At 37.3% G+C, this 16,105-nt stretch overlaps 1 protein-coding gene across 1 annotated transcript in view; it reads left to right on the plus strand.

The window, feature by feature from the left end:
* Positions 1–2,320: 2,320 nt before the first annotated feature.
* The window catches only part of LOC106964222 (low-density lipoprotein receptor-related protein 8-like), a gene marked incomplete at its 5' end in the record, with an annotated part of 44,002 nt that continues 30,217 nt past the window's right edge, over positions 2,321–16,105 (plus strand). The window contains 5 exons of the mRNA XM_015059605.1: positions 2,321–2,443; positions 3,689–3,811; positions 6,017–6,136; positions 7,828–7,953; positions 12,968–13,139. Coding sequence (XP_014915091.1) covers positions 2,321–2,443; positions 3,689–3,811; positions 6,017–6,136; positions 7,828–7,953; positions 12,968–13,139 — 664 coding nt within the window. The remainder of the gene's footprint in view (positions 2,444–3,688; positions 3,812–6,016; positions 6,137–7,827; positions 7,954–12,967; positions 13,140–16,105) is intronic.

A 16,105-nucleotide genomic window follows, 5' to 3' on the forward strand; every position in this document is an offset into this window, starting at 1 on the left:
ATTGTTCAGGGGGCCGGACCAAATGTGGCGGCGGGCCGGATCCGGCCCGCGGGCCGTAGTTTGGGGACCCCTGCTTTAGAGACTCTAGCTGTGCAGCTCGTTGTTCGTTGTTCGCCTTGCGAAGAAAAGGAATAAAGTTCTACAAGCTTTCATCTGCCTCCTCCTTGTTTGCCACCAGCAGAGCAGAAAACCTTTAAGAGCTCGTTACCAGCAGACGAGCCGAAATAGACTTACTAGGTAACATAAGGCTAACAAGGTCTACGGTTTCTATTGGAATAGCAATGACTAGACAAGCTACAATATCTAGACGGACGTCCACACACCATCATTAGCTTGGACATTACTCCTAAAAAAGCCATTTTCATCTATAGAAAATGTAGATTTCTATTTGAACTGTGAGATTTTGAAAGGATGCCAACAGAGCATGACACAGGACAAATTTCAGAGTCCTGTTTGCTGAACTTCTGTAACTTCCTGTTACCTGCTGAAAGTCTTGCTCTCTCTCACTGCCCCACTGGATGAACCAGACATTTCTCAACATGTCCTTGAAAACAGTTTTCTTTCAAATAGTGTCTTAAATCTCATTGATACTGATATGTGTCTTTTTCCCTCAGCAATGGTGTCCTAACCAGAGAGTATAATCTGGTAATGTTTATTAATCTGTTTTCACGGTTAAGAATTTCCATTCAGACAGTAACTGGTCAGTCCTTAACAAGTGAAAAAGTCATATGATTCCATTATATTCTTATCTACCAATTTGTTGTTTTAAAAAAAACTTGCCTATTTGTTATTTAATTAATCCTGATTAGACTGTCCCAGTATTTAACTTGTGACTCTATGTCCTCCTTTTTGTTAGAAACAGAACATGTATAATTAACCTGTGGCTTTTAATTAAGCAGAAAATACTTTGACTCTCTAAAGCTGCTTGAGTCACTAATGAAAATGCACTGAAGTTGCAAAAGTTGTTTTAAAGCTTATTTTTTCAGGTCTAACACTGCCATGAAGGAGTTACAGCTTTAAAATTAGAATAAAAAACAATTTGGTCTGTACTTGATTTTATTAATAAAACAAGACTGAAAAGTGTTTAACAAAACAATCTGAATGCAAACCATAATTGGAAAGCTGACTTATGCTAATTAAGAAGGTTCAACATCCTTGCATAGATGATGGATAAGGTCTGGTTATGTTATATGCATTGGAATCGGTTTGCCTGCTTGCTCATTACATGAAGACTAAATGTGGGTGGTTGGAGCTTTATGTAGAACAAGATGTAATGGTTTTGGGTTTCTGTGTAATGTAAATGAGACTGTGGAGCAGTTAAGGGAGGTGCCACATTTCAAAGTAAATCAGAGATCTGAGAATCTGTGTGTAATCCGCATTGGCCCCTCCACCTCTCTGGGAATAATGACTCCCAACCCCCTTTTTTTTTTTTTTCCAATAAATTTGGAGGGTTAGTTCGGAGACGTCCTGACAGAAGTCCCTGTCAAAAGGCTGCGAGGAGGTTAATGTAAATGAGAAATGGTCGCGAGTTGATATTCTGTGCTGCCAGCACTTCCACAGATGGCAATCCGTTATCATTACTATTCATCCTTAGGAATTATCATAATTAGCTGAGCTCAGATCTTAATGATTTGGCTGAGAGAATCAGCACATTTTGTGATGGAGCAGGATTATCTCTTGCACTTTGTGCTTGTTTAGGATTAACACTTAGGTTTGTCTTGAATTTTTATTTAGGAGTTTAAGTCAGTGTGCCTTAAACTCCTGTGAAGTATGCAGACGCCTTTTTTATGCCTTTTTTATGATGCTGAATTTTATTTGCTTTATCTGAATGTGTAATTAAATGTCTAAATACCAACTTTTTTGTGTGTAAGCCATGTGTGGCCATGTTTTATGCCATCTTTGTGGTCACTGTCATTGCAGGTTGCTAATTTCTGTAGACTACAGTTATTGATCATGTCTGCCCCCATGCTTCAGTAGAGCTGGCACAAAACACAGCACATGAATAATTAAAAAGCCAGTTAAAAAGATGAATGAGGGGAATAAACCCTCCTTCCGTTGTTAAAACAAGACCAAACAAATGTCTGTATTAGCACATTGAAGCACAAACACGCCCTTCTTTCTGTTTGTGTTGTGAGAATATCTGTGTGCAGATGAGGGTTGGAAGATTGATTCATTTTAGATGTGCAAACCCTGACATTTAATAGAAAATAAATGCACAAAATTGCACATCCTCAACAAGCTCTCAATTTTAAAATTATTTTTGCTGTGAAAATGTTAACGTTCAGCTAATTGCTCCTTGTGTTGTGTTTGTGCCCCTCAGCGCTGCTTACATGTCGACCTGATGAGTTCCAGTGTGGCGATGGCTCCTGTATCCATGGCACCAAACAGTGTAATAAAGTCCACGACTGCCCGGATTACAGCGATGAGGCTGGCTGTGTAAATGGTAACTTATCACATGCATACTTCTTCTTAGTCGGGTACTGAAATGTTTGCTTTAAAATCTAAGTTATGCTGTTTTATTTTTATTTATTTTTTATTCTCTCTAGCTAAACACAAATGCAATATCTCTTTTCATGCAACAAGCTTCAGGATTTCTTCAGTTGTTTGATTCTACTTTATTTACCCTAAACATTTGTCTATTTAATATTTTTAATGAGCTCCACTGGGATATGCAGCACAAACATCTCAGATGGCTTGATAATCTCTAAGAAAGACCACTTAGGAGTATGGACATAAAAATAAAAATCTTTTTGTATTTAGACTAACCAAATATATCCCTGTACTGCAGCACTGTGCAAAACAATAAGACAATATCAGTATTTCACTAACAGACATATGTTGGTTTAGTGGATAACAAGGAGCTAAATGTCACATATTATAAACTTTAAAATGTCTTAAATCCACTGCTGTGTAAAATCCCTGCTACCCATTTTGTCATTTTAAAACCACAAACTTTAATGTAATTTGTTAGGATTTAGTGATTAAAAATAACTCAAAATAACACATAAATGTAGCATGGAAGAAAGACTATATATGGTTGTCACAGTTTTTAAATATATTTTTGTTTCACAAATAATTCAGAAGTCAAGGAATTAGTAAATGAAGTTGGTGTTGGTTACACAATAATTTTTTAGATGTTTTTTATTTAGTTAGTTTTTTTTTTTTTATTGCATCCCGGAAAACTTCAGACAAGTTAGGAATGAGGCTTTGAAAAACTTCAAAGCAAGGTTATGTTATAAAACATCATCAAAAGCTTGTGTTGCACCATCATCAGAAAAGATAGAGAGTGAAACAACTGTAAAAACCCAGGGAATGGCAGCTGTCCGCAGCTAGCCATGTAGAGAATACAGAAGACTTGTCAAAGAAGCTGCTTTAGTGAAACAGGGCTATAATTAAATGTGTGACAAGTGGGAGAAGTAGTTTAGAAAGTTGTCAGTTCAGTTCAGAAATTATTTACGGTCACATGTAAATGTGGCCTTGATCAAGGCACTCAAACACCAAATACATATTTTACATTTTGCTCATTTTTCTGTTTCCAGCTGAGTGAATGTGACTCTACTGTAATAGCACTTTGAGTGGTTGTTATGACTACAAAAACTGTTAAACAAATTTAGTTCATTTAAATTTTCGAAAATAAAAATACAAAGTAACCCCCTGCCCCCCCTTTTTTTTTCCATTTTCTTTCCAGTTACAAAGTGTGACGGACCAAAAAAGTTCCGCTGCAAGAACGGAGAGTGTATCGACAGCAGCAAGGTGTGCGACAATGTAAAAGACTGCAAAGACTGGTCTGATGAGCCAGTGAAAGAGTGCGGTAAGATCATCTCACTTCAAACAGACAAAACCCTGAGATATTCTGAGGCTTATCAGTTTTCACCACCTCAGATGTGCCAGGGTGATATACCTGCAAATGTATGAGCAGTCTAAATTGTGTGGGTGGTCGCTTCTCATGGAAACGGGAGATTCATTCGATCAAGGCTGGGTAAATTAGGACACTTCTCAGCTGTGTGTCGTGATCAAAGAACGGAGAGGCCCTGCTCTCTCTTACTGCAATCTTGAGCAGGAAAACGTGACTGCACTACATTATCTATAAGGAGTCATGCAGATTGTCACTTTGTCACACATAATTACCACATCTTGATCTCTAATCACACATTTCTAATTGGATGCAAAGCAAACAGAGAAGGACAGATGGAACATCCAACCTCATAATGAGATCAATAAAGTTTGTTTGTTTTTTTTTTTATTTAAAAAAATGTAAGGAACCTCCTGTAATTTCAGATTAAGTTATTGTCTTAGAGTGCTTAAAAAAGTGTCTTAAGTTTCTCAGGAAGCTGCACTGTACCATGTTTTCTCTGAAGTGGAGTATGTCGTCATTTTACTGTATGTGAATAGACAATTTTATAACGGCAGGTTGTCTTTCGAGATCACTCTGACCTGTAAGGAGATATGTATATGCTGTTATTATATTACCCAATATCACTGATATTACATACAATTTATTTTCATCACAAATTAATATTTTGAACAATTTCAAGTCTTTACTGCACTGTTTTTATTTTTCATTTTTGTTGAAATGGGCCTTCAAAGCTAAATCCTAGAAATCATTTGTCAGTTTATTACAAACTCCTCCTAAACATCCACAGAACTTTCTGCAAAGTTGCTGTAGTGCTAAACCTTTTTTTTTTTTTTTACTTTTATTCAGCTAATGCCACTCACCTTTTAAAAGCATTTTGAACTAGGAAATGATAGCATGTATGTTCTTGTTAATCTTGTGAGTTTCTCAAATGGTCTTGCTTTGCAGTTTTCTAGTTTTTGCACCATTTTCCACAACACTTTTCCTCTCTTTAATGAGATTTTTTTTAACAATGACATTTTATGGCTTACCCTTACCCTCCTGGGTGTGTCAGTATTTTTGTACAGGGCAACTATAAAACCAGGAATCTTTCCCATGATTGTGTGCCTCATAACATGTCCATAATTCATCACAAAAGTATATTTCAGTTGGTTTTTGCTTTACGGATCCAATGATTATAAGCCAAAATGTATTATAAGTAAATTACTGAAATATATCAGTCTATGTTTAATGAAATTCTTTAATATTTTTTTCACTTTTTGAATTAAATTACTAAAAGTAAAAACAATTCAGTGATATAATTTATTAATCTTCACCTTCATGAATAAAATGAACAGAACAATAGTTTTAGCAAAACTGACAGATTAATTTTTTTTGTGCATTTATTACAGGATGAATTACGACTTTAATTTCACCTAAAGACTATTCTAACCAAGTTTTTAGTCATTCTTGGCTTCTTTCCTCATTGTCTCTCTGTCTCACTCAAAGTCTCTGTCCCTCAGCTGTACCTGTAGCCTTAAGCCTAAATCTTTAATGTAAATCTGTAATGAAGTACCAGCTTCAGCTCTGCAGTGATCTCTCTTGGTTCCCTGGAGGGTGATTGAAAGACAAAGGGACATAAGCGGCGGTGCAGAAACAGACGTAAAACGGTTTGGAAGGGAAAATGGGGAGAATCCAATCAGGTCTTCTTGTAGACAAAAAGAGGAGGAAATGGACAAAAAGAAATGTGGAGGTGCTTGTCTGACTCTTGGCTGTTAAAGTGAAGTGGTACCTGGTTAAGAATGGGTTCTTTAACTGTTCATAACTCCCCAGCTATGAACAAGCTAATAATTGAAGCAAACACAATTTTCTGCCACATTTCTATGGCTTTTAAGCTTACTGGCCTTCTGAATGGAAATTCTGATGTATACAGACACACTTGACAGGGTAGAATTATCTTGACTGGCAGGTTGATTAAAACTATCCACACACACCATCTGGGCCGCTTTGTCTTTCTGTCCAGCGTTTTCTTTGTGTGCTTTGCAGCCTGAATTATTCTGACCAAAAAATCTGCTAGAGTTATTTCATCAATATTCAGCTGCTCTTCACTTCCCTCTGTTCCTCCGCTCACTTGTCCGTCCTTTTTCCTCCATCCCTCCCGCCCCGCCGCTCTTCTCTCCGCAGGCCTGAACGAGTGTGCAGACAACAATGGCGGGTGCTCCCACATCTGCAGAGACCGGAGAATTGGTTATGAGTGTGACTGCCCCTCCGGGTACAAACTCCTGGACAAAAAGACTTGTGGAGGTAAAGAAAGTATTTTATGCAGAATACTGCTGTTTTAATGGCGTGAACCTGGGTGCTTGTCTGAGCTCATCCAGTCAAAATATCATCTAAACCTTTTTAGTCTGTTTTTCATTCCTCTTTTTTTTTTTTTTTTTTTTCTTAAAAAATACCTTCTATATTCAAATTGCTTGTCTATTGTGACCCTTTGATTCTCTGTGTAGGAACCCAGTCTGAATCCTACCTCTCCTCAATTATTCTAATAAAACATGCATAATCCAAAAAGCAGTTTTGCCAATCATATTTTTAACCTCGACCAGTTAGACCTAAAATTAATAATCCCCCACTCTAAATTATGTTTATTATCAAAATACACAAACTAGCAGCTGGAACAAATCAAACTGAATCATGTGATAATATTTCAGGTTTTTTTCTCTAACATACAAACTGCTGCTTTTAATGACTCCAGTCTCAGAATTTGTCGACCCCATTCCGACGAGCATCTTTAATATTTAGGAAAGCACTGTTTTGCAACTCTAAATGTTGCTCACACAAAATTAATATTATTGGGTTTGCTGTTTGCAACAGAGTTTGTCAAATTTCACCATGGATTGGGAATAGATTTCTGCGATATCCATGCCAATATCTTCTTCAAAGTAGGGCTGCTGCTTCTCCACATTAAAGGCAGTCAGTTGAGATGGTTTGAATATCTCATTGGGATCCCCCCTCAGTGTCTTCCCTGGCATCCAGAAGTCACTGAAGGGATTATATATCCCATCATACCTGGGAACGCCTTGGGATCTCCAATATTGAGCTGGAGGATGTCACTTGCGAGGGGAACGTGTGGCTTCCCTCTCCATCTTGTTGCCCCTGAAACCTGATTTTAGATATGTGGAGAAACAATGGCTGGGGTGAATAATTTTCAGCAAGACCTTTAATAAATATTAAAGAATGTTTTGTTAATAAAGACTTGCATTTTCACAAAACAAATTTGAAGGTTTTTCTTTTCTTTGTTGACTGAATTCTAGTGAGATTTTCCAATCCATCTACATGTAAAGAAAACAAACATGAAAGGCAAACTGGAAAATGTCAGTTGTGCTTGTGCTGGGGTGCTTTCAACTAGATGATCTTGTATAGCAATGTCTTTGAGCAGAGCAGATAGAGTGGTGCACAGACAGGGAGGAAGGACAAAGCATCAGGAGGCACAGATGGGCAAGACTATGAGTCTGGGAATTCTCCTGTACACACAGAGATGCAACTGATTTATTAGGTTTTTTTTCTCTGCCTCATCAAAATGATTCTGGTCTTATGGGAAGCTTCACAGCTGCTCACAATATATGAATGAAATTACTCTCCTTTTCAGTCTATCGTTTCCTTTTGCAGCCTAATGTTTGTCTTGTTTCTTACTAAACATATTTTGAACTATTATAAGAAGATTTAACTTAGTTTATTTTTGTTTTTCTTGATCGTCTCTGATTGGTGATGAGCAGGTTAAATAAAGATTTGTTTTTATTCTTTGCATTCAGAATTGGAAAGTTAGACTTCAAGCAAAATCTGAAATTGGTATTGATCAGGAAAAGTGTAATCTGTGAATCTAATAAATTCCTTATACTTTCTAAATAAGCAATATCCTGAAAATATATTACATTGTCTGTAGCTAGTTTATATATATTTTTGCATCAATTTACATTCTCTTTATATTTCTCTTTCCATAGACATAGATGAGTGTGAGAACCCAGATGCCTGCAGTCAGATCTGCATCAATTACAAAGGGGATTATAAATGTGAGTGCTATGAAGGCTACGAAATGGACCCTGCCTCAAAGACCTGCAAAGCTGTGGGTAAGCCAGTTATTCACTCGGGAGAAGGCATACACACTGCCACAGTTTGATGTTCTCACCAAAATCCATTTATGATCCCATATATACTTGAGCAAATTCACACACCAACACTCACCCTTGTATAAACACCAATTACTCATCCATTCCAGCACCCCTAACTACAATGTGACATCCTACACCATTCTCACTCAGCGGGACTCTGAAAAGAGAGGCTTGTTTCGTATGCAGGGCCCGCACAGCAATCTGCTCAAAGATAAATATTTGCCATCCTTTTCTTTACTCCACAATAATGGCAAGTTTGCAGCCAGCCGCTTCTGCTTTCCCTGGGGTGTCAGGAGAAAGATGTTGTGTGGGTAAAGGGTCTGCACTCACTGCAGGACACAGGCAGGGTCTGTAACCCTTATTTGCTGGCAAGAGCTCTCTGAGCAGAGTTATGAATAAAAAATATAATCCTATGCTCTGGAATGGGCTGGACAATGAGAGGGATGCATTTCTTTATCATGAAGTAAAAATGCAGTGGATTTGTTCCCAATAGGTGAGCGCTGAACCAGTTCAATCACTTCTAAACCCCATAACTTTAGAAATGCACTTTTATTTTATTTTTTCAAAATAAAAGCACTGTTCGATTAATTGAGAATTTAGATATTCATGGTTTCTCTTTGAACATGAATCCTGATTTAGATTTCTAATGAGATAAATAATACACTTAATAAATTGATGACAACCTAGTTACTTGTTGAATAGAGTGTATTGAACAGGAGATTTGATCTAAGGTCTAAACGTGTGCGCTGAATATATCAGCAGCAATGCTGCGCTATTGCCAAACTTGAGGGCGAGAATCCAAATAGACAAAGTTATAGCAGACTAGGACCTGAAGTAAGTGACTTATAAATAGAAATGCACTGATCAGATTTGTTGCTGTTTCTAAAACAACAGTCTCATGTACATTCCCAAATCTACATTCATTATGATAAACTGGTTTAAAGCTCAAAAAAATAAAACGGAACAAATGTTATTTACTCAGTTATCCACTGAAAGTCTGACTCTCCCTAACTCACCCAAATAATGAACTGTGGTCATGTGCTGGCATGCGATAGTAAATATTATTATTATATTGAATATATTGCTAAAACATCTTTTTTAGCACAGCCGGCTAAAAGACATGAACAATGCAGGAATGAATAAGCAGTCTAGCAATTTTATGCCTCTGTAGGGCAAATTCTGCTCTATGCGTAATATATTAAACCAAGAAAACATGCTTATTTGTAAGTTCTAGTGTATGAAGATGTGAAAAATGGCTGTTCATGTTAAACACTTGACCACTCTGTTTATATGTTGTAAGTTGGTTTGTTGGTTAACCCATTGCTGTAAAACAATTTTTGGGTACTGATGATCTCTACCAGCTTTGGTCAATTCATGATCGCTGCAAGAAAGTCCAGACATTTTTTTTCCAACACTTCTACCTAACATACACGTTTATTTTTAATAAAGATGTGCTTTATACAGCCATACCTCAAGAAGAATGAAAGAATATCAGAATTTGCATATTCCTGATCAGTACCTTTGAAATGACTTAGACAGCAAATTAACTTTTCAACATGAAATGAGGGAGAAAGCATGTTATTGGTAATTATCGTCTTAGGTTAAGTCATTATAGGGAAAGCTGGTCTGGTAATGAGAGTGCTTAAAGCAGAAAACATATCCTCACTCTGAAGCTAAGTGGCATAAAAACCCCCATTGATTGCTCAGTGTGTCTCTCTGTGTGAATCTTTATTACCGTTAGGCAGAGCAAACAGCTCTTGTTAGAGTCAAAGCTCTATAGCAGCAGAGACGGCAAAAAAAAGCTGGATGGACAAATGATTTCCATGAATATTTCTGTGCCCAATAAACACAACGTTCCGAAGGAGACAAGAAGAGCGAGAGTCTAAAATATGACTGAATTATTGATTGTTCTTCACGTTAACTCCTGTTCAAAGGAAAGCACAGAAGCGGGACAGTAAATACAGAAATGCCAGCTCCGTGAAGCTGAAGTAATGAGGATTTAATGAAGCTCCATTTGTCCGTCACATCATTCCTAGACGCTCGTCCTCAGAAATCAGCATATATATAGCATTTAGTTTCTTCAGACAGAAAGAGATCATAATTCGTACACAAATAAAAGTCTCTCATGATGGAGCAGAATTACACACTGTGATCTGATATGATGTGGGCCAAGTTCCAGTATATTTGAATTTGGGATGCATAAATTCATTTTAAATAGTTCTTAAAATCCAAATAAATCTCCAACTCTGTGTGTTCTTTTATGCAAATCCCAGCATGCAGTTTATGGCTCCCCAGATTAATTTCACAGTAACTGTTAGTCTAGCAATACTAATTAAAAGCAAAGTCTCAGGTCAGAGTCATTATGTGCTTTCTTCTCTGAGCTGGTATTTGTGTTTGGGAGCAATAATTTTGATACATAGCAGCGCCCATTACGTCCCCTGAGCAAAGTTTTATTCCGCACTTATTGCAGTCGGTGTTTTTCCATAAACTTTGAGTGTGCAGCCACTGAACGACTCATCAACTTGCGAAAGACCTCATGTGTGCGTGTGTATGTGTGTTAACAAGAGAATGAGAAAGGATGAGGAGAAGTAAACAGAAATCTTTTTCCTTGTTTGATTACCTGCTGAAAATTCATTAGTTATGAATGAGAAAAATACTGTAAGGTAAAAATCAGTTGCTTTGTGGATTTCTTTTATCCTTTAACAATCTGAGTATTCATACACACGTAAGCAATGAAAGAATTTGAGAGCAAGGGAATGACATTACAAAAGCCTCACTAACAGCACAGTAAAAAAAAAAAACAGAACAGGTTGTTGCAACGTTGCAGAAACCAATCTGTAAACTGTCTGTGGACCAAACAAACCTACTTATTTTATCTTTTGTCTGTGGTGTACTGGGAGCGTTGCCACAGCGCCAGGAGCAGCGTGAGCCACACTTGACAGTTTGAGAACACACTTTTCAAATTGGGTTTAAAGCTGTGGTCAGGTTATTCCCGTGGTGGCTCATGGGACCAAAGATACAACCCGGTGTTGTCAAACTCATCTCACAATTTTTCATCTTTTACTTTACTTTACTTTTATTTTATTTACTTTTTGTCTGCAAAATACTATACATTGTTAATTCTGAAAACTTTTATATCCATATTGACCCTTGACATTGAATGATTTTGTACTTTTTCAAGAGTTTTAACTGTCTCTAAAAGTGATGTCTCACTTTTAGAGAGAAGATTTAACTGTAGCCATGTGATGTTTATATTTTCTGTTTTTGCAACCAAACACCCAATAATTTATACACATGCAGAAACCGCATATGTATATGCAGCTGTTTTGGTTGCCACATTGCACAGTTTTCTAAATTAATGACTTTTCTTCAAAAGCATAAAACCTTTTTTTCAAATTATTATTTTATTACCTTTGGAGAGATGCTCCTCTGCATAGTGGTGCAGTTGATACCACTGTTGCCTTGCAGCGAGAAGGTCTGGGGTTCGATTCCCGGCCCGGTGTCTTGTTTGCACGTTCTCCCTGTGCATGCTTGGGTTTTCTCCAGATACTCCAGCTTCCTCCCACAATCCAAAAACACGACTGTCAGGTTAATTGGTCTCTCTAAATTCTCTTTAGGTGTGAGTGTGTGTGTGCATGGTTGTCTACCTCTGTGTTCCCTACGACAGACTGGTGACCTCTCCAGGGTGACCTCGCTTCTTGCCTGAAATGTCTCGCTGGAGATAGGCACCAGCACCCATCCCGACCCCACTGGGGACAAGGGTGTAAGAAAATGGATGGATGTATGAGATGCCTGCTATCAAAAATTGACTTGTTTGTTAAACAAAAGTTATTTTAAATCTAAATGTTCCAGGGATGTGAATATGATTTTAATCTTGGGATTAAAAGCATTATATTCCTGTTGGTATATAAAAATGCACCAAAGGACACAGAAAAATATCACTTTTTCCTATATTTTTCTCTTTCACTCAACTCATTGTACACTTTTTTTTACCCCTCTACCTACCTGATTGTTGATTTCTCTCTCAACTCATCCCACCTCCACTCTCCCAATTACATCCCCTTACTCCTCAAACCTCTATGACAACACATTCATCCATCACTTTTACTTGTTCCTGTTCGTTTCTTGCTCCGTCTCTATCTCTGTCTCTGTCTCTGTCTCTCTCAGCGGGTGAAATTGATGGTTGCAAACCCACTAGTCACAGGAAAATGATTGCATCCAAACAGTGGTAGAAATGTAATATGTTCTCCCTGTGAAGTAGCGCGTGGTAAGCCTAGGAACAAAACTAAAGCATGGCTCTGTGTGGATGTTTGTGCATGAGTATGGCTGTTTTATAATTTTTTAAAAGGCTTTAAGAGGCACTTCAGCTTCTCTGGACAGGGGGAAGCTTGACAAATAGATGTGTAAAATAAATTAGTTGGTAAATGAGGCTAGAAAGATAAACCTAAAAATTAATGATAAAAAGAAAGTATATGGTCTGTATTTTTATTGACAAAAGATTTTAGTACATCTGGACTTGTATACAATTTCCCATATATGCAAGTTTGGAAATCTACCCTCGGTACCTCATGCAAAGGCTAAAATAATTTCCACATTTTTGTCCACTAAACATGAGGTCCTTTTGTTATGCTCACTTTTAGTCTGTTAAAAAATGTGCCTAAGGGGAACTGGTGTACCAGCTAGCAACTTGAATTATCTGGATCTGAAGAAAAGAGCCCAATAACACACTTGACACATGGCTGAACCAAAAATAAAATGATGTCATGTCTGTGCTGTTGGTGTACTTTAGTCTGAGGCACATTTTGCGTCATTGTTTCATATAACAGCAGGTCACCTGCAGATAAGCCAAGCAACAGCACAGCAATCAGTTTTCTTCTTTACATGGGGGGAATGTTATGGCATGTGGGGAACGACAAATATTTTAATTAATTAGTCTATTTATGATGACCTGACCCTCCTCCCTTCTCTTCAGGAAAGAGCCCTTGCCTGATGTTTACTAATCGTCATGAAATCCGTCGGATTGACCTGCTGAAGAGCGAATACACACAGGTGGTTCCCACCCTGAAGAATGCTGTGGCCCTGGATGTGGACGTCTCCACTAACAAGATGTTCTGGTGTGATCTGTATCATCGCAAAATATACAGGTACAAACAAACATGTGTGCTCAGTCATTGTTGATTTTGGATATGAGTGGTGGTTTCCCAGGGCATCATTAGCAGGGGAGTAAAGGGAGCCTCCGAAAGAATACCCTGGGTTTTGATTGGCTTCAGAAGGCATGGCTGTATTGTCAGTGAATCACTGGTTTTATCCACTGGCAGTTAAGAAATTTGAAGGAATTCCATCTTTACAAACTGTGATCGTTTCTATTGATGTTTGTATCATGGAAGCAGCCATGAAGAGAATAAAATATGCAGCAGTGAAAGGAAAACGTCATGGCCCAGCCATGTTGCTAGTTGTCAAATGTATGTTTAGGGCATCTTTAGCTGCAACTGCTAAGAGTCTGAATAAGAGGAAGCTGAATGATGACACAAAAACAAAGTTTTTGTTGTTTCCTTTTATTGTTGCGTTTTGAAGACATTAATCAGTAAAGAATACTTGGTTCTACTACGGAAACAGGAAATGGGGGCATGGAACAAGGTGCACATCTAAGGCACCATTGGACCTCTACTAGCTCTGTCGGCACACTTCACCGAGTCTGTCACGTCCTGCCCCTTCATCTATCCATCTTGTCTGTTTCAACCTGTCACACCTTCTGCTGGGAAGCTGACACACCTGGAGGGTTGTGTCATCTGCCTGATAGAGGAAGGTGGAGCTGTTTGTCCTTCCTCACACACATGCACACGCATTCCCACACACCTACACATACTTTGTGTCCAGTTGTTAGTTGGTGTAAGTTTGATATTTGGCAGGTGTATGGAGGGGTCTTCTATCATTTCAGCTGAGCCATATGCTTCCTTTAATTTCACTGCTTCAATAATCACCATCATTACTCATCTGTTTGCACACATACACTTTTGCTCACATCAGCTCAGTGATACACTAAAGGGCTTGTGACAGAGGAAGGACAAATTAACTCATTCTTTACAGCAGACTCTATTTTCAAAGCGGTAAATAAACTCATGCATCGTAGCTTCCCTGAAAGGTCTTCAGCTAATGAAGTTGTGCAGTTTAACTTGGCCTTGTTCAAGCTTCTCCTTAAGTCTACCTCATTCTTTCAAAACAAAATGTTTCGCAGCTTGCACTAGGAAGGTCCGAGCCTCGTCTTTAGTCCCGAGTTTGCATCCCGAAGAAAGTTTCATGTTATTCTAATTAGTCTGGAGCCATGTCAGAGAGAACTTTCTACTTTGGTAGCTGTGTTGTAGTACAAATGGCTTTCTAGAGAATACTAGTTTATGAGTTGTCGTTTTTGCAGTTAAAGCATTTTAGAATGAGGTATTCTGCAGTCTTGAATTTGATGAAAATATTTACAGTATTTGCAAGAAATTAAAAAGAAAATAGAGTATGGGGAAATATTTGTATTTACTAACTTTATTCCCCATTCCATTGTCAAAGCATTCATCCATCCAAGTTTATGTCCAGTCATTTACTTGTCCTTTCTTCCTTCCTTTGGTATTTGCAGGGTACATATTTTAAACTTAAGAGTTTTAAAAGTATTTGGTCTTGAAAAATGGATAGGAACCCTTCATTAACAAATAACTTCATCTGGTACCACCTGTTCAGTCAGACATATAAAGAGTAAATATAGCATAATGACTTAGCTAATTGGACTTTGCATCTGTTGGAAAAAAAAGGCAATCTTAAATTAAATCTTAAATAGAAGAAATAGGTTTCAACTATATCATTTAGGCCAAACGCTGTTCTCAATCTCTGTCATTGATCATATTAGTTTCTATTTTGTTTTCTTTTTTGAACACATTATAAATGTAAATGTTTTGACGAGCATTTTCAAAGACGTATACAAAGTTTCCTGTTGCATGAGAATTATTTAATGACGTTTGAACACAGCTGTTTTTGCTCCAGATGATTACAGTTGCAGTGTGTGCCCAGATTTATTTATGTGGTATTACACTAAAATAATATGTAATTTGATGCAATTTTCAGCACAGAATATAGTGTGCAAGAGTATATTTAAGCAAACATTAAGAGTGTTGCATCAAAAAATAAATATGCAGTTTATCCAGCTTGCTGTGTATATTAACATAGGAATTAGCTGGTGAATAAATTTGGCTTCTAACCAAGGGTTGAATGTGTTACTTATGAAAATAAAAAGAGGAGAAGGCTTGAAGCATCCAAGTAGAGGAGAGCAGAATGAGAAAAAATCGGATGAAGTTGGACCCTTTCCCTTTTTATGCATTTTATATAATACTAAAAACATATTCATCCTCTGTTCTTACGTTTTGTCTTTTTTTATCTTAAGTTCCTATTTGAATTGTTGTGATTCAAACAGGTTGGCCAGTTATTTGATAATGTTTTAATTATTCATTCATATTTTTTCCATTTATTTCATATTTTTTCCTCATTTTCCAAAAACTTTTCTTCAGTAAATTTCCTGTTAATTTTACGTGCAAGCTGCTGTCAGTCTGTTTCATCCATTTTTTACACTTGCTTCATTCATGCACGGTCATATTTTGATAATCTTAAATAATTATTTAATTTGTTGAAGTGACAAAGAAAACTAGCATACATTGTATGCATAAAGTTGTATTTACAAATAGTTAAAAATAAAATCAAAATACCAGCTTCGATCGTTGTGTTTTTGGTTCAGTCTGGAGTTTCTTTCTTCCATTCTTCTAACTTTTATCCAAATGAGAAACCAATGTCAGAAAATAATGCATGTTGTTTTTAGGTAATTTAAACATGTATGCTAAAAATATCTAGATATTTGAACACAAATTAATTCTGAGCATTCAGTAAAACCTTTGTATTCTTTTTGAAGTGTTTTTAACGCCTTGGGAAGCATGTGCTGCTTCTCCCCATCACAGTGATGTGGTTTTCCAGACTTTTGCATGCTGATTAGCATTCTGTGGGTCAATGTCTTGTTAACTTCCCCCAGTAATAGAGATGTTGAAAACAATTGTATGGCCAATTAAAGATGCAATCTGCTCTGAGT

Source organism: Poecilia latipinna, unplaced genomic scaffold, assembly GCF_001443285.1.
Source record: "Poecilia latipinna isolate Pla-1442-1.1 unplaced genomic scaffold, P_latipinna-1.0 Scaffold1641, whole genome shotgun sequence".
In the NCBI taxonomy this organism is placed as follows: domain Eukaryota; kingdom Metazoa; phylum Chordata; class Actinopteri; order Cyprinodontiformes; family Poeciliidae; genus Poecilia; species Poecilia latipinna.